This window comes from Lathamus discolor, chromosome 4 (assembly GCF_037157495.1).
Source record: "Lathamus discolor isolate bLatDis1 chromosome 4, bLatDis1.hap1, whole genome shotgun sequence".
Lineage (NCBI taxonomy): Eukaryota > Metazoa > Chordata > Aves > Psittaciformes > Psittacidae > Lathamus > Lathamus discolor.
This window is the reverse complement of record NC_088887.1, coordinates 67734537-67757318: the sequence shown is the minus strand read 5'-3', so window position 1 is coordinate 67757318 and position 22782 is coordinate 67734537. Positions and strand designations below refer to the sequence as shown.

Here is a 22782-nt window from a genome sequence, read left to right as displayed (position 1 = left end):
TTTTTTGTTATCTTAGAGTTACATATCTAGGCCCAACAGAAAGTAGATGTCTGGTCTAATCAAATTCTTCAGATGTTACCCATTTCTAGTTAGTAAATCTCAGGTGATCTACTGAAAACAATTCAGCTTGCATATCTCTTACTAGGATGAATCCTGTTCTCTTGGTGGCTAGCTTTGTTCAGTTGACTGAAGATAGAGTAGTGATATGCTGTTTATGGATGCCGTAGTAGTATGAAAAATTTGAATACATGCTATAAAAATCAATACCAAAATTCCTGGGTATCAGACCTACCATAGTGTCTTTCATTCTTGTTTGTGAGGAGCTTAATAATGCCTGTCATGGACTCACTGCGTTTCTGCTTCTGCCTTTGCTTCCCCTCATCCCACCTTTAAGATCCTTTGTGGTGCTATGAGAATGGTCTTCACACTCGGGCAAAAGTTATGGGGAAGCAGTGGCAGTGAGCCTCACTCTAGGATCACTGTGCAGAGGTGCTTGTTTCTCTTAACTAGAGAAAGAAACTACATGGCTCTTTCACACTAGATGATGGGGTTTTACACAGCTAAATTTTGGGCAGCTAATTCCCATATGGAAATAAATACAAGAACTACAAAAAACTCTGTACTGAGGAGATGAAGTTGTAAGTCCTGGACCTACTATCAACTTCCTGTGTAACCTAGAGACATTAATTTGAGAGCAGACCACAGGCCTGTTTTCTTTTCCCTTTGCTTTGCTTCTGTGATGAAAAGGAGCCAGGGGAAAAGGAGCCAGGGATTTCTGCATTGCAGGAGGAAACTCTGGCCAGCCTGGTCATGTGTTATTTGTAGGCTCTTTCAGTACAGTTGCTCCTTCTGTAAACCAGCATGCATACCTATGATGTTTTTCATACTTGGTAAACAATAATTGTTCCAGTTTCAGTAAGCATGGAAATAGTAAATATCCAGGCAAACATGTGATTTTATCATTCTTTTTTAATAGAACACATCAAGGTCTTTTGACTCTTATGCTGAAATCAGCCAATGCATAAATGACAGATTATAAATTAGTATTGTTCTTCTTTAGGTTTACCAGAGGAAAATGAATATTCAAGACAGTCAGCCAGCAATACAGCAGGCTCATCAATTCAAAGACACAGGGAGAGCCACACTAGTCAGGTAAATATTTCATTGATGGTCTACTTGAACCAGTAAAAGAGAAAAAAATTCTGGTAGCTGCATGTTGAAATTTGCGTGTTGGCACTGAAAAATGCAGATTTCTTTTGCAGGTTTGTATTGAGCAAAGGACAGTAACAAATTTACTCTCAACTTTCTGCTGGGAGGATAATCATCCTGAAAAGTCCTATAGTAGAGTTCAAATTTTATGAAACTTGCTGGTTGTGAAGATGCTATTTTCAGGCAGGAAATATGTCTCTTCACCCTGAGAGGACCAAGATGTTATCTCTTTCAAGATATTAATTCATACCAGAAAGAGTTGCATGATAATGAGCATCATAGAATAAATGTATCATTATATCATCCTTTTGTATACAAAAGCAGTGAAGACTTAGAGGTGTATTACCTCCACGTAAGTATACTGGATGAGGATATGGGATTATGAAGATGACTGGAGGCCGTTTTTCCAGTTGTCTCTGTTACTTTTTTAATTATCAACCAAATATTTATTAGGCATGAAAGTGCCCAAAGAGCACTGTCCAGTGAATGAAAAATCCAAGTCCCAGACCTTGCTCCAGTTTTCCTCCAAACTTCACACAGTTTTGTCTCTCACAGTGAGACAGTTTTGTCCTGGAGAACTTTTACAACTCTGTTGCTAATAATCTTGCAAGGAGGATCATGTTTAAATTACTACATGAAGAGTTAAATGAACTGGGTATAGGGGAGCCATCATCTTCTCGTTTTTGCAAATGGAAACTGTATCCTTATGTGAAATTAGTCTGCAAAATTTAAATGCTTTATTTTAGGAACAAGTCTTTAACCGTTTACAAACTTGTAATTTTGATTTTTCCAAAACTGCTTGCCAAAAGCTGAACATAATTTCAATTCAGTACTTTGAAATGTCACTTTTCAGTAAATAGGTGTTTTGCCAAAGTGCTTCACAAATTTTTAAAATAGATTCCATGCCATGTACTCAAAATTACATGCAGGGACAACCTTTAAATGCAAGCTCAATAAGAACTGTGACAAGTTAAGAGAAGAAACATGCAGTTCTGTGATTTTTGATACAATTGCCTTAATGAATAAACATCTTCCAAAATGGTGTTACCAAAAGAAAGAGAAAAAATCTTCCTCCCACAAAAAGAAAAAAAAAATCTTAAAAGAAGTCTGTGCTCGCAGGGCTGAATTCTTACTGTAAAAAGCATTCCTCACCATTTCCAAGCATGGCATATATTTGAAAATGATTGGTTTTAATTACAGTTGACATTTCTTAGCATGCTGCTGGTGACTTTAATGACATACAACCCTATTGTAAAAGGCTTTGCCAGGCTTCACTGCAGTAACCTTATCACTTCAAAGTAATTTTTGCACAGATGTGTGAAATAGGACAGATTGTTTCACAGATCTGTGAAGGTACTGATTAACTAATTGCTTTTGAGGAAGAAACATAGACTGGGTCCTTGAATTTCTTGGCATACACTCTGTCATTTCAGCTAAAGGAAACTGGTTCATTAGCTTTCAGGAACTTCTAATATTTTTGGGTTTGGGTTTTTTTTACTGTCAATATGCTAGTTCCTTACTGAAGTGACAGGACTTAATTTCATTTTTGTCACAGGATCTCAAGGCTCATATACATCCAACTAAAGTTTAGGCATTGTGGTTTACAATGCCATCATGTTGTCCCGTCAGGTCGTAACTACCTGCATCACTGCCTGATACTTCCTGCACACTGCAAACCTACACACTTCAAAGAGCAAAGTCTTCAGCTCAATATCTGTCAACATGGATCATAAAGATCAAACTTTTAACACTTTTGGAAGCAATTACCAAGTATAAAACATCATGCAGATATGAACTCAGCAACTTAACTGATCACCAGTACAGTAAAGTCTGCTGAAAATGAAAAAGAAAGGTTCACCATTGGTGATAAATGCTATATTTTTAGTGCAATAATTACTTAAAGGTCAGTTTTTATCAGAATGAAAAAGGAAAAAAAAGTTAAAATACTAAAAAGTTATTTCTCATTTGGAATTCTCATTTTATTCTCATTCTCATTTTATGCAATAAAATTCTACTTTCTCCTGCTAACAAAAAGGTGAAGAGTATTAAAGTTTGATTTTTGTCTCATCAGAAATGAAAGAACTTACATCAAAAGAGAAAGGTCTTGCATGTAAAAAGAACAACAAAGAATGGGCTTTTTTAAACTAATACCTTTTCCTTTATATTGTTCTTTCTCTGTACAGTTGTAGATTTCCAAGTGATTATAATCTATAGGTTGCAAGTAAGTACCACATAAAAACATAAAGAACCTAACAAACATCTGATAAAACACTAGCAGGATTTTCATCCTCAATGAAGATGAAAACTGAATCATGAATTTGGGGGTCAAACCAGTTATCAAGAAGTTTAATGAGCTTTAGTTTGTTTGGATAGTAGATCTTTAAGAATGTTTTGTTAGCGAAGAGCTACACATATTTTCACCAACCCAGCACACCAGCCTCCACACATTTTGTGCTTTCCTTGTAAACCAAAACATTCTAGTCAAGAAAATCTTCAAAATGTAAACTACGAATGTATGCTAAAATAGTACTGCAAGAAACAATACCCTAGTCTACCCTTACAAAAAAGCCTACTTTGCCCTTAGCAACTCAGCTCACATGCATCAGCTGCAAGGACTGCGTCTAACTCAGCTTCTACAAGAAGCCTTTTGGTAGCTGTGCTCCACCTCTTGCTCCCTGAACAGCAGAAAACTAGGAAGCTTAGTTTTCCAAACTTGTTTTAAAATTACTAATTTAAAATTATTTAAATGCTTATTGTTTCAAATTGCTTCAGGGATTTGTTTAAACAGTTAGGGACTTCCAGATGTGCCCTCATTTACAGTCTTGTATTCTTATCCCGTCATTTCCTTCCAGAAACAGAGAAACCACCAAAATAGAAGTGATGTTTCTTCTGGTCAATTGTGTCATAATCTTGCTTAGATATAAAATTTTATTATGACTGTCATTTCTATTCAGTCACACTCCAGGAAGTGATCCCAAAGCATACAGGAGAGTCCACAAATGTTGAAATTGCTTAGAGGGGTCTAAAGCCCAAAACCTCCTCTAAAATAAAAAAGCTTTATACAATATTATCTCTGTGCTCTTTTACATTAAGCATTTCTCAGTTCCTTAGTCAGTCCAATGGGTTCTGTTCTCTAGGCTGTATTTATTTCTTTCACTGTTCTCGATAGCTCCTATGTGTATGCTTAAAAGATAGAGCATAAAGACTGTTGAAATATGTAAGTTGCTGTCACCAACAGCCGCAAGATGAAATAAAGCCAGCAAAAGCAAGACTGTATCTTTGGCACCTCACACAAAAGCTAAGTGGCCCTGTCATCGTCTTTTTCAGAGATCCAGGACTGTTGCTTTTTTTTATTTTTATTTTTGGTAAAAAATATTTTAAAGTTGTTATTAACATTCACTACAAAGTGGGATGTGGTGTGAGAAAGATACAGTGGAATGAAGAAAAGCAGGCCAGCTAAAATACTCCTTGTTTCTTATGTGGGCAGCAAGAAACAACATGGTCTATTTGTAACAGGATGAGATGGACAACCTGGAGATAATGAACAGATGGGAAGTGAGGGGCAGATTAAAGACTAGAGTAATAATAAGTGTGTGTGTGGGGCGCGAGTGGGGAGTAAAACAGGACCAGATAAAGGATGATTCAGAGAAGTAAGGCTGGAGGAAGAATAAAATTACTGACAGAGACGGCAAATAATAAAATGGAACAGGGGATCTAGAAAGAGGAAAGAAGAAAGAGCCAGAGAGAAGGAAAAAAAACCCACAGAGATGTGAGGAAAGCAACTAAAAGGAAGATAAAAAAAAAAAAGAACCAAGGGCAGAGCATATGATGGTGGAGTAAAAAGACTAAGGAATAAAAAAGTAGAAAGTCTGTGTGATGTTTCAGATATTATATTCATCTTTGTACACCTATCAGTGTGATGTTTTATGTTCCATAAAATAAAAATAATTGCAATAATCCATTTACATTTATAAGGTGTTTTCTACGCAAATTCGTTTGCAACCATAGTCTGAAGATTCAGGCATGTGAGATGAAAAGTATAAAATTCCCCACTAAAAGGTGCAAAGCCTCTTTGTGCAATTTGGCTTTCTAATGGCTGAATGTTGGCTTATTTGTAATCAGATGATGTCACTACATCCTATGCACAGGACACAAGCAAGCAGCTTGGCATCCTAGTAGGTTAAGTAATATGAGGCATATGATACACCCTGACATAAGATTTTGGTTGCCCACTTTTGAAACATGTTTTATCTGTCACACGCTCAAAGAGGTAAGATAAGAAATGATTGTTACTTTTTCACATATTGTTATATTAAAAAATCTGCAGTCTTATCTCTTCTGTTTTGTTTAAATCCCATAGTGCAGGTTGGCAGATTACAGTAATATAGAAGCCAACATCTGACAATGAAAAGTTGGAAATGTCTTTTCATATTCATGAAGAATATATTTATTGTTTCATTATAGCTTAAGCCATAGCTCTTATTTTGTGAAATCTCATTGCTTTCAGCAGCCTCTTCCCCCAGAAAGAGCTGCATATTCATTACAGTTTCAAGGGCTTTCTTTGTTCCTACTTGGTTTAATATTTGTTGCCAATCACTTCTTTTGTTGACTGTTCAAAAGTTAAAAAAAATGAATAGTCAAGAATGCAGTGTGTTGCTATCCCCTGCCCGTTGTCACAGTTCTAAACACTGGGCTGTAAGAGTCATTATTAATGTCTGTCATGTTTGCCTATTAGCTGGAAGTAATCTTTGATCATCTTTGAAGCAAAATGTAGCAAACAAGTCTGGTGTTATAAAAAAAATCACTAATGCCATTGTAAACACATAGCATAAAGAACATAGAATGTTACATACTTACCATTGATCTGAATCAGTATATTCCCCTGAATTGTGTTTTATTTATTGTTTTGATGGTAGTGTCAAAGAGTTCTCTTTGTTATATCACATACAGACAAAAATCAGGTCTTATAACACAGTGCAGCTTTATTTTTAGAAAACTTACAGTCAAAAACATGTGCCTGATAGATTAAATGGTACAAGGTAGCACATAGTATAAATTCATTGATGGGTGCCATATCTTGTGTTTCTATATCAAGGGGTCTTGGAGGGGTGATGCCCCTCTCTTCAGCAAGTATGTCCTAGCTTGGACTGCTGTGACCTCCAAAAGGAGAAGAACAGATTGTCCTTTTTGAACCAGGAGATGCAACAGTTAGCTCCCTATACATTTGAGGCCCCTTTTCTGCCTGCACTGCTTCATCCTCATTGCATTTTCCCCTGGTAGAAGGATGTGATTGTTGAGAAGAGAACAAAACCTCCTGAGCATCGCTGTGCGCTCCCTAAGCTCAGGTGTTTGGCTAAAGTGTGTTGTTATTCCCCTTGGTGTGCCACAATGGCCAATGGGTCACCTCAAAAGGCTGGTTCAAATTTGAGTTCAATGGGAATGTGGTCCACTACCACACTGACAGCACCTGAGGAGAGTAATTTCACTTACAACTTAGTCTTTAGTGCCTGGTGTGAGAAAGAATAAATTGTTCCCTCTGCCCTTCATTCTGTTGCTGTCACACACTACCACATACATGTAGATCAGCAGAGATGTAGACTACTAACAGACTATAAATTAAGTGGTGTTTGCCTCTAATATTGTTTCACCGTAAGTGTAGTGGTGTTAAACAAGAAAATATAATGCACAACATTAGCAAATATGAGTTCATGATTGTTTTTTGTATTTGCTTCAAAAGCACTATGGCAAACTTAATCTCTAACTGATCAAGTAAAATATCTCCATTAGTACCACAAAGCAGCAGTGATTAATTAAGTAGCAACATGATTCAGGTTTTTCTGATTTTTCTTTTTATTAGATTATGCACAAGATGGTATCAGCATTGTTATGTCAGCTGTTCTACAATAATGATTTGTTTTCAGAATTCTATCTTAAGAAAAGCACAGTTGCTGTCCTGAATATAATCTTTTTGTCAGGTGTCAGAGGCGAATTAGGAGAATGTGCTGAAGGTTTTAAAGAGCATCGTGTAGTCTGTTTTATTTGGAAACAGAAATGTTATCTTAGACAAAAAAAACCACAACAGTGTATTTCAATATTCATTGATGTTTTAATCACTGAGAGGGTATCATTTTGTAGTTGATATCAGAAATCCAGAGTTGAATGAAACCCAGCCAAAATAATAATAATAATAATAAAGAAATAATTGAAACCCACAAGATACAAATAAGTAAATAAAATGCAGTCTGTTTTTAATGTACAGGCTTGTCTAGCTGTATTCCCAGCTCATGTACTCAGTCCCCGATATGTGTGCTGTCATATTTTATTGAGCATTGTCTACCTTGTTGTAATACTTTCTGACAGATTATACATTACAGTTATACACAGAATTTGTGTACTGATTTTATTTTTAAAAGATATAATCTCTTTTTTGATTGCTGAAATACCACCAAGGTGTATGGAAGATGATTAGCCTAACTAATTGAGAATATTGTGGACCCAGGCATGTTACTACTTCACTGAAGGAAAAGTACAAAAGTACAGAAGACCAAGCTCTGCTTTTGCCATTAAAATGTATTCCTTGAAAAAAACCAAACCAAGAAAACCCTCAAAACAACCCAGAAACAAACCACCCAGTGGCAGGCTGTCATGGCAACAGCCTGAACCTGTGGATGCACCATCACTGGCAATGTTCTAGGCCACGCTGGATGGGGCTTTGAGCAACCTGGTATAGCGGGAGGTGTCCCTGCCCATGGCAGGGGGTTCAGAACTAGATGATCTTTAAGGTCCCTTCCAAACCAAGCCATGCTATGCTTCTATAAATACCCCAACTGACTGAGAGAAAATCAGACAACTTACACCATAAATAGAATTGCAATCAGATGAAGAATATAAAATATTTTTCTGGAAAATGCTTTCAAAAGCCAAACCAAGGCAAAGAGTAGAATTATTTCTTTTTAGGAGGAAGTTTGAGAGTTTTCCGAATGCCACGTGGTAGCAGAGGGCTGGACTTGAGAATCAAAGATGTCTCTGCCAGTGTGGTCTGACACTAGAATATCCTGCTTCCGGCATTGCCCCGTGACTGATGTTTAGAAGAAAATTAAATCTGTCCATCAAAATGAAAAATGCTTGTCAGAAGGGAAGGCATTTATTCCTGACTTCTGTGGTGATCCGATGTTGTTCAGAAATGCAATCACTTTTTAGTTTTATTTTAAATACAAAGTTACTCTTAAGATTATTCACAATTACTAAATATCAGCAAAGTTATAGCTCTCTTTGGTGTGTCATCTATAGAACAACTGCTCTAAAGGTACTTTATTCTTTTTAACTAAGAGAGAAAAAATATGTTCTTGTTTAGAACAAAGCTAATGAAATATATATGTATCAGTTATATATCTCATGTTTGATACTATTTAAGCTGGCATACCTCCTTCAGAGCAATTCCAGATCTGCACCAGACACAGCACCTGTCTTCCTTGCCAGTTTCCCCTTTCCAGTAAACCAATTTGCCATCCATTTGGAGAGTTTTATTTTTGGAGACTGTAAGGTTGCTGCAACACAAAGAAAAGTCATCAGCAGTTTAAAAGAACGATTAACTAAAATTCCTTTATTGTTGCATGTCACATATGAAGTTATCATGAGGAGTGGGTCTGCATTTGCAAATAAATGCATATCCCAGCATTCAGAAGACAATTAACATGAATCAGCTTGGATCCCACTGGTACACTTGTATTTGAAGATTTTTAATTGGAATTTTGAAGCATGTAAACTCATTTATCATAGCTGCTTTCTACTCTCTGCTGGGCTTTTACATGGCCAATGCAGGTTTCCCAAACACAAATTTACATATTGATTTGATTTATGTTGAGTGCTTGCCTAGGCTTCTTGACACACCCTTGGTTTTCTGTGTTCTTTTCTCTTGCATCTTTAAAAGAATATTGTATTGGTAAATAACATGTAGCCTGACATATATTTTTTCCTTCGTTCAGGAGCTGGTGGAAAAGCAAACCTTTCGTGATTTACGCTTCTTTGTAACATAGGAAAAAACCCAAATATATCTGTTTAAATCTGAGAGGTCATTTTTTTTCGAGAGGTTGCAGTATGCTTGTCCTGTAGTTTGGAAAAAAGATGTGACGTGTGTTTGGAAGCAGTCAGTGTAGGGGCTTATCACATGCAAAAAGAAGACAGAGAAAGATGAAGCCATTAAAATGAGTTAGAAGCGTTTTTGTGGGAGAGATGCCTGTCACAGGTTGAATCAAAACATGCTGGTCTTGCTAATAATCACTTACAGTAGGAATTATGTCCAGGATTACTGAATGAAATTGTGTCGTTAATTTTGAAACAAGAGGTGAGACCATCCTGATCACTTCTGTCTTTAAAACTGATGATATGCAGGTGACCGACCATCTGGGGCTGGTGAACTGGTTTTGGGGGCTCTGATAAGGATAACTGTGAATCACCTATTGGCTGAAATTTGTTCTGCTTATATTTTTAGGCAGTGTACGAATTGAAAAAGATTAAAACCATGGGTTTTGACAAGGCAGTTCCATTTCTAAAATAATTTATAATCAACATTTTACATTTATTGCATAATTCACTTCTTTAGATCCTGATCAAATTTTAGAAAGGTAAAATCACTGATGTTCTAGACTTAATCGCTATGGATTCCATGATGGGACCTCAACTTTACTAACAATTTAGAACACTAATGGAAGAGAAACATAATAATGCTGTAATAATTAATTGTGAGCATCTACTGACAGTTACTTTAAAGCACCAATACTGACAAATCTATTGAAGAAAATAATTGGCAGTATTTCTCTGAAGTGAAAATACAGACTACCTACCTCATGCAGATGTCTCAGGAGCACAGGTTTATACATTATAAATGTACTTAAATTGTGTTGTGATGTAAAATTCTGCTTTTTTGTTGTGCTTATATGTCTGTATTCAGAAATTTTACTAAAACTTACAGAAGCAAGTAAAACCAGAACTGTAATAAAAGATGCAGAGCTACCTTTTATGCAAAGCAAATTATTTGTATGTTTTAGCATCCGAGAATGTAATTAAATATTTATTTTCATTATCTGGTGAATTGTAGTAGAAAAGTCAGTGTGATCACATATGACCAAAAAAATTACTAATGTACAATGCACATATTTTTGAAAAAATAAACCATACATTTTATGAGGGAGAGGGCAAAGTGAGGTGAAATCCTAAAAAGAATGTACTAATGCAAATTAATAAATCTGTTTGACAGACAGTTTAAGGGGTTCTTCAGACGTAGCTTGATGATTAAGCGTGTGTTCCATTTGACATACATTTGTTACCTCTTAATATTACAAAATATTCTCTGTGAAGTTATAGCATTTGTTTTTTTAATACAGAATGAATTTCCTGAGATTCTAGAGCCAAGTCTCTGAATAACTCAAATTAAAATTAGTTTTAAATGGGCCTGATAATTTTTTTACCTGGCATACCTTTTGTCACAAATGATTTAAAAATGTGAAACCTTCAACTTTCCATAATTAGAAACTTTCTGATTTTTAATTAGCCTAAGAAATGAGACTATAATTCAAATTATTTATTGACTTATAGCAACTCATCTTGATTCTAGAGCAGAGTTGAAATCCAGGATATCTGCTTTAGACCATAAAGTGAAATTTAGGCATAATCTAGAAGCCTAAATCCAGAAGGTAATTCAGATGCTCATTCTCAAATGACTCAGCAATACTTAAATATGTGTAACTCAGCAGGCAAAATTGTCCTCTAAGATTTTCATGGCCGCCAGCATACAACCAAAATGCTTTATCTCCACTGTCTCTTGTGTGTTAAACCCACAAGGGACTCACCCCTGAAGGATTTGCTTTAGCATACTAATCACACATGGGCAACACAAAGCACAGAAGCCAAAGTCCTTCTTCCTTGCATTTAGAGGCTACCTCTTGCAGTTGCAGTGCCCTCTCAGAATGTGGGACCTCAGTCTCTTCTTTAACCTGAGAGAAGTCAAATCCGCATCTTCTGATTTCCCAGTATGCTCTTACCTCTAGATAATTGTGGAAGTCCTTCCATGCATGTCCTGATGAAACCAAGCCGTTGGTACTCTGTCACCAAGCAAAATCCCTAGTGCCAGGAGGAGAGGACTTGCTTCTGTGGTCCTTCTGCGGTAGTTTGGGCTATGAGGTGGGGGGAATGAATTCTGGGATCTCTTCCCTGGTCTGCTCATTACATATTTTTTTCAATTCATCTTGCCATATTTTGCAGTGGAAAATATGGATCTTGTTAAACTTCTGCAATCCATTGTAGTTTCCAGTGAAAAGCTTTGATAACTCTTGCTCTTCTCTTGCACATGCTCTTCTCTTGTGCATCACTGTATTTGACACTTCAGCTTCTTTTGTTTGCACAGTAAGGATTCTGGATACCAAACACAGAGGTGGTGTTTCCACCAGATGGCAGGGCTGTTAAATGCTGGGTATTCAAATGATATGTGCTTGTGTATGTCTAGCCCTAATGCTATGTTGTCCATGTATGACCGTTGACATTGAGTAGTAAAATCCTGGTCTACAGTTGGTACCATCTCTACCCCTTAACGGTTGAATTTGTTTGTTCAGTGCTCATTGTGGAACTTCAAGATCAGTAGTGTTAAAGTAATTACTTCCTACACACCTCATTCACCCTTCACAAAATACCTTTTTGGGAAATAGAACACTAATGAGGAAGCATAGCTTGCTGTTTTACATTGTGCTTCATGTAAAATTATTCAGCAAATCTTTTCTATAATGAATATGTATAATAAGTCTTTAGCTTGTCACAGGTCTAATTGTGAATGGAAAAGAGAAAAGATATCATGTTATTCAAATAGATCTAATGAAAGGAATTGATTCATTCAAAGCTCTGCTGTTTCTTGTGCATTTCCCCCAATTTCATTTCCACTGCACTTCCTTCATGTTTTTCATCCAGTTTGAAGTATAAACTTTTTCCATCTTACTTACCAGATCAATCTCATAATGATTAAAGATTTAAGATATTTTTCCATACTTCTTTAAAAAAAAAAAAAAAACAGAATAAAAGATGTACGCTTACTAGTGAACTGAATCAACATTTGTCCACTATACAGTGGAAAACGAGCTCTATAGTAAAATTGCTGACCCAACATTAATTTACAGCTTGCATAAGCAGGGTCAGTATAATAAAGCTTCTTCAGTGCCTATAAGCTATAAATAGGGTGCATTTGTCAATTGCCTTGCCTAGGCAAAATGTACTTGCTTTCCACCCTGCACCTGTGTGCCTTTATGTTTCTTAGAATAGCAGTGGTAATGTTTCTGTTCAAATACTTTGTCCATCTTTCAAAACTCTAAAGTCCCTCCACACTTCATTAGAGTCATGCTATCAAACTTTTGTTACCTGAGCACATCAATAATACAGTTTCAAAATACATGTTTTCTTATCAGTATACTGATCTACCAGTGGTCAGGCATGTCTTTTGATTGTTTATCTCTGAAACTCTTTCATATGAAACTCTTGCAATGACAGTCTAAGACAGCTTGCTTTTTGTACATTCCAGCACCTCTCTGAGAAGCATGCCTAATACAGGTTCATGAAATGCCTAAAATTAAATGCAAATAAGGTGTCTAAGTTGGGAAGACTGGATTCCAGTTTATCAGTTTTCTAAAGTGGGTTATGCCCATAAATTAAACCCACAAAAATCTATAGAAATTGGCCACAGTAATCCCCATTTCCTCCCAAACTATACACCTGTTCTGTAAGGTAAAACTACCTTACCTGTCTTTCTTGATAAATTATTTCCAGTTACAAATTTTTCATTTGTCTTCTAATCTTTCCTACCCACACTGGGAAAAAAAAAACAAACAAAAAAACACCAAAAACCAAAAAGGATGATGAAAAAATTCCTCTAACAATATCTGAGGAACATTTGATTCTCCTTTGAGTTGCTGAGATGCCCTGTTGAATTTTGTGTAAACGTAAAAGCAAAGTGCTGCTGTACTGCATAGGTGCTAACGAGGTCTTGAAGGACAGTGAGGTGGACTTCATAGCTGTGTGGACTTGTGCTATTACGAGGGCTTCAAACTGACTTGAACAAAAGTAATAATCATTGGAACAGAAAAAATAAATGGGTGAGAACAGTTTCTTCTAGGCGGATTATGGATCTAGTGCAGAACTGTTTGGCTGCTTCAAGATGAATTTTTCATTTCAGGCCAACTGAAACTATATTTTGAGTTGTTAATGTATTCTCTGAAGGGGCCAGCCCCTGGTTCTAAGGATAATACTTACCTATGACAAGCAGCAATACTAAATCTAAGCAGCAAAACAAGTTATAGTTTCTTGGTTATGGCTATTTGTGTATTTACATTTAGGAGCAAAATAGTCCTACTCTGGCAGCTGCTGCTCTGTGTAAAGGAATATTTTGTGAGTATAACAGTATTATATGACAGCATTTTAAGATCAAGTTGTTAGAAACATGGACTACTGTAGGCAGTCTGTTTTGCGTGTTTCAGAGGATTGTGTTCATGTACCCTTTGCTGACATGGGATTTTTTTCTATTTGTTTCATTTCTGGTACTTGCCTCGTATTTCAGTTCTGTGCTTTTCAGACATGAGATTGAAATAAGGCAAGTCTAAATCATCAATTTTCTTCATTTTCAGTATAAAGAATTATTAATCGGGAGTGGAGTCAGTGACTTCAGCACAGTTTTAAACCCTTTTGGAGACAAGGTTGCTTCAAATTGTTAACAAGGTTGTTTGATATTTCTTTCAGCTCTAGTGCAGATGAGAGTAGCTTTCCCTCAGCAAAAGTGTAGAACTTGAGTGCTTACCCAGATGCATCTATTTATTTCTTTAGTTGTAAATATTAGAATGGGAACACTCACAGCCACTCACCATCTAACATGGCTAAGCCAGGGCACACTGCAGCAGTCTCAGGGTTTCACACACCATTCTAGAATGTATGGATAAGCTGATAATGCTACATGGTGCCCTTTGCAAATAATGGATGGAGAAAAGAATGTGGTTCCTTCCTCACAGAGGTCTTGGCAATACAAAACCCCTCTCATGAGTTCAAGGGAAGTTTGTTTTGCTAACGGTCATTATTGTTTATACATCATTACACATGTCACTTGAAAAAGGAGATAAGAAAAATGGGACCTGAATGTGCCCTGCCCATAGGTTTATATACATGACAAGAAGCAGAGGATCCTGTTTGAAGTATCATTCAGCATGGATGTTGCCATTTTACACTGCCAGGAGAATAACTTTATCCACCTGTTCTGGAGTTCAAGGATTTCATGTTGAGAGAGAGGCAAGACACAATGGATAAAAAAACTAGTTTATTACTATAGGAAATGATAGGGAGGAAGAGCCAGCAAAGGGTAAAAGAAAGAGTGATGGATATTTTTGGTGACTGTTTATCTTACCAACCCCAAAGACCATGTGATGACGATCAGGAAACCAGCTCTGAGAGACATCACCACAGTGCAAGGTGGCAGGCTCAACCTTAGCAGGTGTCCCCGCAAGGTTGACCTGGGTGGCATGAGCTTCTGCCTCCCACCATCGCATGAGGCTCAGGCTTTTATACTAACAAAAATGCACACTAATTCTGAATTAGGGGGCCAGCCTACATTGGAAGAAGTGGCCAGCAATATCTAGAAAGGTCTTCAAGGGTCAGGACTTTTCCGGGGAGTTCTAAAGTGGAACTTCCCAGATAGGAACTAAAGCTGGGCTTTCCAGGGAGCAGCCAAAGCAGGACTCTCCGGGGAGTAGCCAAAACGGGCAAACAGTGCTTTTCTGTCTTTGTGTGTTTCACCGTGGACCATTTATTGTCCCTGACACATCACCTTTTTCATTATTTCCTTCTCACTAACAGGTTATTCATCAGCTTAGACTTTCAGAGAATGAGAGTGTGGCTCTGCAAGAGCTTCTAGATTGGAGGAGAAAGCTGTGTGAAGAGAGAGAAGACTGGCAGCAAATCTTGCACAACACTGAGCAAAGAATCACAGCCCCACCTCCACCCCCACCCCCTTGTAAAAAGCCAACGCTGCTTAAGAAGGTAGAAGATACCTCCTGCAACAGACTCTCTTCGGGCATATGGGATTCCACCATGTGATTCAGATATGTGTGTTTGTGGACTGTTAGGAATGAAACCATCTAAAGACTTCAGTCTGCGCTATCAGCAAGTTCTCTTCCCTTCACAAAGTGTGCAGGGATTTTTTATAAGCACTCATTCAAGAGCACAGGGTGGAGGAGCTGTTTAGATCTAGTGTGTGTGTGTGTACATGTGTGTGTTTGTTCTTTTCATATATATACACATATACATATATGTGTTCATCTGTGACTTTATATATGTATGCATGTGTATATATATATGGAGACAAACTGCACTATAAGTACTTAGTTTAAAAGTACAAGACAGTCACTTAGAATTTTCCTATGGACAGTGAAGAAACTGTGTTAAGCAAATGATGGGAAGAAGTGTCTGACAGGCATTTTAGAGAGATCAGGAAAGTCTATGTGGACACTGTACAGCTGTTTTATATAGTACAAAAATATGATGTTTCTTGTTCCCTAATGAATGGTTTTATTATATTACATGTACACATATATATATTTCTTTGTAGATGTCTGTGTTCTATTGGCGTTGCAAACCTGAAGATAATTTACATGTTTATTACTGGTGTTTTATAACTTCATGCAATTGGTGCTGTCTTTCTTTCTTCAAAATACAGGTACTATGTTCAGTACTTGCATTTTTCTTTCATAGTTTATCTTTAACAACATACCAAACAGTTTCAACACTGTGGTTTTTTCTCAGAACTGGCAATATCCTTTCTAAAATCTAATCCTGAAATTCTTGCAATGCTTCTATATACAGGTGTGATTTGATGCTGTTCACAGCCATGAATTAAGAGAGAATTACTTTTTTCTTGTGGACCTGTGTTTCTGAATGTGTGCAGCTACATCTCAAATCTTATTTCGTTCTGGGTTATGTAAAATAATGAGGCACTCATTTAGATTATAAATATGGTTTGAAATTCATACCTGATTATGCATAAGGTCAGGTGTCAGTGGAAAGATACATAATGGTAATGAGGTATGAAAATAAGGCTGTGATTTACTGTTACAAGCCAGAAGGTTTTATGGAGATGGGTATATCAAAGGATTATGTCCTTATGGTGGTACAGTGATGCATTTATACCTCAAATTTCATGTAATGAATTGCTTTCAGAAACTGAAGCATTCTAGTGTGCAAACATGAGTTTTGAGTAGTAACATTAATTTATGAAAAACATGCTGCTGGAAACTTGTTAGCTACTGCTCAGCAGTCTTTGAAATACTGTTTTGCCACTATAAGGTGTAATTTATATATATACACAGGTATTTTGTCAGGGACTGCTTATTTTAAGTTCTTAAACTATGTAGAGCCAGTGCGAAACACTTTCCTTTGCTGTTTGCCCCATTCCTATTGGGATCCAGGAAAAAGTGCTTGTAATTTTGCAAGTGGATGTAAAGCTAATATTTTCAAATGTAAGCTAGGTTTAAAAAAAGTGAGCTCATCCTTGTTTGGAAGTTGTTAGGAAAGTTATAAAAAAACAAAAAAAACCTGCTTGGAGATGTAGGTTTTTCCATCATGTTTGACAGAAGCTTCAAACAGGCTGAATGGCAAAAAACTCAAATTATTCCCATGAGTATCATCAAGCTGTAGCAGAATTAAGCACCTTCACTTGCTGGAGATTAAAATAGACATTTTGAGTGGACAAGGAAGGAGAGACATGAGGTTAGCTCATAATTCTACCTTGTTGTCACTGTTAGCTTCATAGAAATCCTCTCTGTTAAGATTACCCATTTCTATTTCATGGAGAAGCAGGGACTCTGGAATCTGAATTGTACCTTTAGCTGATGTAAATAGTCATAGATCATTACTTTATGCAGGAGGGACAGCTAACCACTGTGAGGTTATGCAGAAAACAACTCTCACCTGCTACACAGTTATGTCAAAATAAGGCTTTGCCTGGAAGAATTGAGGTTTCTGTCTTTTCAGATAACCAGGGACTCAGAGATCCCTGTGCAAAAGATCCCTGGATGCATGAGAGCTAACTAACATGACCTTGCAATTACATTGCTTCCAGGGTGCAAGTCGTTACCCTTACATGGCACAGCATCACTATGCATAGCCATAACAACATCTACCCAGCTAGCTTAGGAATCCTGAACACCTCACTGCACTGAGACATGCAGGCATGCCCTCAGGCTTATCACTTCTCAAATGGGCCTGGCAAATGGCCCTCTCATAAGCTAACTCTATTGCTAACTCTAATGCCCACCTGACTTGGCAACTGGTAGCAATCAATCCCCAGCAGCCTGGCAGTTTAGCGCAAGCTGTAAAAACTGACTGAGAAGCTAGTTTAAATCATGCCAAGATCCTGGCTGCAGCAGTGAACTGGCTATCAGTCACCAAGCTGACTATCTGTAAGGTGAGCTTGTGTATCTCCGGAAGACGGTGTTGTCATTGCTGCATTTGTAATGTGGGAGTACCCGGAGAGGAGAGAATGCATTTGTCAAATGGAGTTTAAAATGCAGTTTTAAATGGGAAATAGTATAAATGCACATTGTAGTATTTGCAGTCTTTATTCAAAGTTGTGATAGGGCTGTGATCAGCCTCAGCTGCAGGAGCTCAAATAGGGTCTAAGGAAGCTTTTTACTACTCTTTCACAGTCTGTATTGTGCCCTATTACAGCAATATGAGTCAAGTGTGGAAAAAAGGTATGTAGATTTTCTAGCAGTTTTATCAATACAGTTACACAGGAGAAGCCAGTACAAACCTGATTCAGGCAATCGGAATCTCCAGACAATAAGCAAAGCAGATTATGTGTTCTGCACCGCTGTGCAGAAGACCTTTGTTCTATTATTCACAAATTTGGGTAAGACATATTTTTCTGGGGGCCTTCCTTAAAGCATGTTACCAGAGTGCAATACAACAAACTAAATAGCAGAAGATATGAGAACTTTTTTTACAACATAGTTATTAATTCCAGGTTATGTAATGGCTAGTTTTTTACTTGGGAGGATTTTTCAGGATATTCCATTAAAATATAGTACTATAGGAATAAAATATTTGTGTTAAAACATGTTTTAAATATCTCTCTAATGGCAGCAAGACACTCCAGAGTGTGACTTATGATGTCATAATTCACACCTAGTGTGTTCATTGGTCCCTTGGCCTTTGGCCTCGTGCCTAACAATGCAGTTGGTAGGGAATTATTATACCATAATTCACACCCTACTGTGTCTTATTGCTTAAATAACCATACCCCCAGAGGTGTCTTAAAACTACCATTAAAGTTTATATTGTGTATCAAAATGTGTTTACAGGGCTGGGAAAATATACTGTTGACATTTTGAAATGTTGAGAAGTAGTTTTAGCAGAACTGTACAGTGCTTGTGAATTAGTCTCCCCAGTGGAGTATGCACCAGCCAATTGCAGTATTTCTTGAGTATATGAAGTCCTCTAGTGCACATTAAAAAATAGCTTAGAAACAAAAAACTAAAAAAGCCTTATGAATTTAATATTCTAAAGGGAGAGATTAAACTCTGTGAGCATGCTAATGCCCTTAATATCCAATGAACAATCTAAAATATATTTATATTTGCAATAGAGCAGTTTCAGGAAGCTGGGGTTATCATCAGATAATCACTCCTCCACATCGTGCCTTATTGCTTCATTTTTAATATACAAACAAAACTTCTAACAAATCAGCCTGTCCTTCAGTATAAGGTAAGAAGAATCAAATACGTTTTTATACTTTAAAAAGTCACTGGTCTTATAGCCAAGGGAATTCTGAAACCAGATTAAACCACAATAAAAGAAAAACAACAGCTGTTGGCATAAGAAATTTTTAAAGCTTGTAAACCTTACTTGTTACTCCTGAAATAGAACTTGGTGGTTTTTAGTTGCTGTAGTTACATTCCTTTTGCAGATTATAAGCAAAACTTAGCTTTTAAAAACTGATTTAGATGTTCAGAGAAATACATGCACCAATATTTTACAAAAGAACTGTGTACAGCATGAAGTGATAAGCCTTTTAAGAATTTGTATTGTTTACAAAACAATAGTATGATTGTTGAATAAGTGAATTACCTATTTGCCAGTGATCCTTTTTTTTTTTTTTTATTCCTTCTAAAAGGTTGACTTATTTTCATTAATAACTTCATTATACTGCAGATCCTTTGTGTGTGGGACAAAGAAGTTCATTAACTTGCTAAGAAAGCGTAATGGATTGTAGCATAGTTCTAAAGTGATAGTAGTAGCCATATTCATTGTAGTTTTTAATTCTGCTCTATAGTATTGACATCCCTAGTAATCCTGTGATTCTTATATAAAGCCTGCTATTATCTGAAATGCTCTGAGGAACCTAAGATAAGTTTTGCCATTCGCTTGTTAAACAATAAATGTACTTAAACTCTGTACAAGTCAGTTTTCCAGAATGATATTAAACATTTCATGGCTTTGTGTTCTAAATATATAGTTTTTAATGAGAAAACACCACTTGAACATAACTGTTTGTCAGTAGCTGAACAAAACAGAAGGGGGTATAAGGGATGCTTCTCTTCCAGTTTTGCTGTTCTCTGTTTACTCAGGATTTTCCTTTTGAGAAGAAAGAAATAAATCCCAGTACTGGCTTGTACTGTGGCTGTGAAAATTAGATCGTTAGCAAAGACTGTCTGTCCTCCCACTTTTGGTTTGGCCCTTTTCCTCGCCACATGAATGCACATTGGGTCTGGCCAAATCATTGATTTTGCTATGAAGTGTCTTAGGCAAAAATTTTGTCAAGTCATGATTTGGCTTTATGAGGATTTTTTATTTATTACAGTAAACAAGAAAACCCATCTTGAATTAGCTAGAACTATTTCCTTTAACCTTAAGTGGCTTGTTTTGGTTCTCATATATGTGAATAAAATTGCTTCTTACCCTTTCTTATTTCCTTTCCTGTCAACTTAGGTTAATTTTTTAAAATACTTTTATGCTGAAAAGAAGTGGTTAAATTAAATTACAGCATAACCTTTAGGTTTAATTTTTGAAATTAAATGTTTTCTTTTAAAAATACTGAAATGGAATATTTCAGTATTTTCAACAAATTTTTCACCTTTTCCATCTGAAATTGTTTGTTGAATGCAGTCTGCATTTACATATAATTTCGACTCTTCACAGACATACTTCTTCCATAAATCTACTCTTCTCTGAAAAGACCGTGCTAATGAATATTTAGTTTAAGACGCAGGAGAACTGCTAAAGTCCTTAGGAGCATTAACGGGAAAAACTTCACAAGCACGAGTATACTGCCATCATAGCAAAGTTCATTTGACAACCATTAGCTAATCCTTTTGTGCCCTCACTGTTTTTATTTGGGCTTTAGTCCCTTTTCGGTATACATGGATATGTAGTCACCTGTCTCCTGATACTCATTAGACTGCTGAAAGAAGAGTGGTAGATCTGTCATACACTCCCAAGGAAAAGGGAGAAATGTGGTCCAGGCTCTTTCTAGTTACAAATATAATGGTGGTCAGGAAAATATTCTAAAACCTTGGAGAGCTGATTTTACATCCTTTCAGGAAAACAACTCCATGTGGATCATTTGAATTAAAACCACCTTTAGCTGTTTTCAGTGCAGACCCTCCATAATAGAGTGATCTGAGCCTCACGAATCAGATAAGCAAGGGGATGTCTAGTGTTTCAGTGTGACAAGACTAGGACAGGAGAACAGTTGTCTTGCGAATGGGTAAGTTTGGGCAAGTGCCATGGTAATCTCCAGATGCTGTGACTTCCCTCATGTTTCTGAACAACATCCTGAGGCTAGATTTTGTCTAAATCCTTGCTTTATGAGTCTAGTCCGATCCAGATTGTGCAGTTAAGAATATCTTGAATAGAAGTTACTCCCCTGATAATCTTTATTTATTATATTTAACATGTCTACTAAAAGTATTTATTCAGGTCTAGCATTTACTGATATAGCTCTCATGTCTGTAATGTGAACTTAGCTTTTAGCAAAGAAAAAAAAATTATTTTAAAAGGACAACATGAAAACAGGTGCATTTGAAACATGTATTCTGGGTCCCTGATGAGATCTGGGCTCCCTGAGCCTTAGAGTTAGCATAAGTAACATGCTAGGTGCCATATCGTCAAAGACCAAGACAGCAACACAAAAGTAGCTCTTAAAGACTTTCCTATGCCTTGATTTTCTGCCATTTATAATCACTGTGTCCTCATCAGGTATGAGCAGTTACCAAGATCAGACATCATGCAGCTTGAAAAACATGCATCTTTTGTCTCCTGGGGGAGACAAACAACAACATCTAGACTTCTCTGAGGTGGAAAAAACATTCTGTTTAGTTGATAAAAGGCATAATGATGGATGGCTTATGTCAGGTATCTCATGTAGATGTTCTTACCTTTCTATCCCAGCTATCATTCCCTTAGACATTCTGCAGCAGGCTTATTTGTTCAAAAGACACATTGATCTGTAGCTGAGGAATGTGGGTATAGTTTAGGTCCATGATTTTACAAAGATCTTCAGTTTAGTTCAGGATTTGACCTCAGCCTATTTTTAAGGCACACATTTGCTGATTTCTGTATATGTACAAAAGTCCTTCCTCAACATCCAAATAATCTCTGCAAAGATAAAAATAAAAAATAAAAAAAGCAAAGAATCATTGTAAATCTGTAGATTAGTCTTTCATTTAATCCCTGCATAAGGAAAAAAGAAAAAGGGGGTTAGATTCTGGGGAGGATTTATCTCTAGTAAGGAAGTTAACGCAAAAACCAGGAAGTTAACGCAAAAACCAGGAAGTTAACACAAAACCCAGGAAGTCTGCAAATTGCTGAGCCAACATAGTAAATTTTCCCAAAGTTCCCAAACATCCCTGCTCCTTACGTGCTAAAGCACTGAGACACTGTGTTCAAGAGAAGTGGTGCCTGACCTTTAAATGAGAGTACAGGCATGTGTAAAGTCAATGTCCTTGAAAATATTTCCAAAGTAAAGACCTAGGCAAGGACAAAATAATCGTTGAGGTGAACAGGCAGCTGCCTAGGATTTCACTGACAGCAATTGTTATCCAGAACTTGTGGAGTATGTGGAAAATTATAAAGGATAAAGATGAAAAGCACTGAAAGGGCTGAAGAGGGGGGGAGTGATTAACCAGACTTCTAGTAAGCTAGTCAGCTTTATTTATTTTATTTGCTCTGTTTCGTTTTACCCCATTCTAGCAGTAGAAGAAAATACTTAACAAGTGCCTGGCAGATGAGAAGGCTAGCAAACAGCACATATGGTGTTCCCAGAAACAGTATGTATCATTCCACAACATTTTCTTTCTTAATAAGGTAACTGAACTGGCAGAGAGCACCAAAAGCCTTATTAACGTTAAAGGAGAAATCAGCTACTGGGTTGGGTTTTTTAATATGTCCTGTCACATTCTATAAACAAGCTGAAGAAATAAGGGCTGTCATAGAAAAACTTAGGCTGGAAAAGACATCTGGAGGATCGTTTCTCTGTGACTGCACTTCTCTGAACAG

General features: G+C 36.8%; 1 protein-coding gene and 1 long non-coding RNA gene across 2 annotated transcripts in view; one reads left to right on the top strand and one right to left on the bottom strand.

Moving 5' to 3' along the window:
• Positions 1-15324, top strand: part of MYO16 (myosin XVI) — a 369554-nt gene extending 354230 nt beyond the window's left edge. The window contains exons 34-35 of the mRNA XM_065677940.1: positions 1061-1152; positions 15085-15324. Of these exons, the coding sequence (XP_065534012.1) occupies positions 1061-1152; positions 15085-15324 (332 nt within the window). The remainder of the gene's footprint in view (positions 1-1060; positions 1153-15084) is intronic.
• LOC136013682 (uncharacterized) lies at positions 7296-21857 on the bottom strand. The gene is made up of 3 exons (XR_010612317.1): positions 21663-21857; positions 8633-8756; positions 7296-8311 (listed from the first exon to the last, which is right to left on the bottom strand). It is a non-coding gene; the product is annotated as an uncharacterized LOC136013682 (long non-coding RNA).
• Positions 21858-22782: the final 925 nt, after the last annotated feature.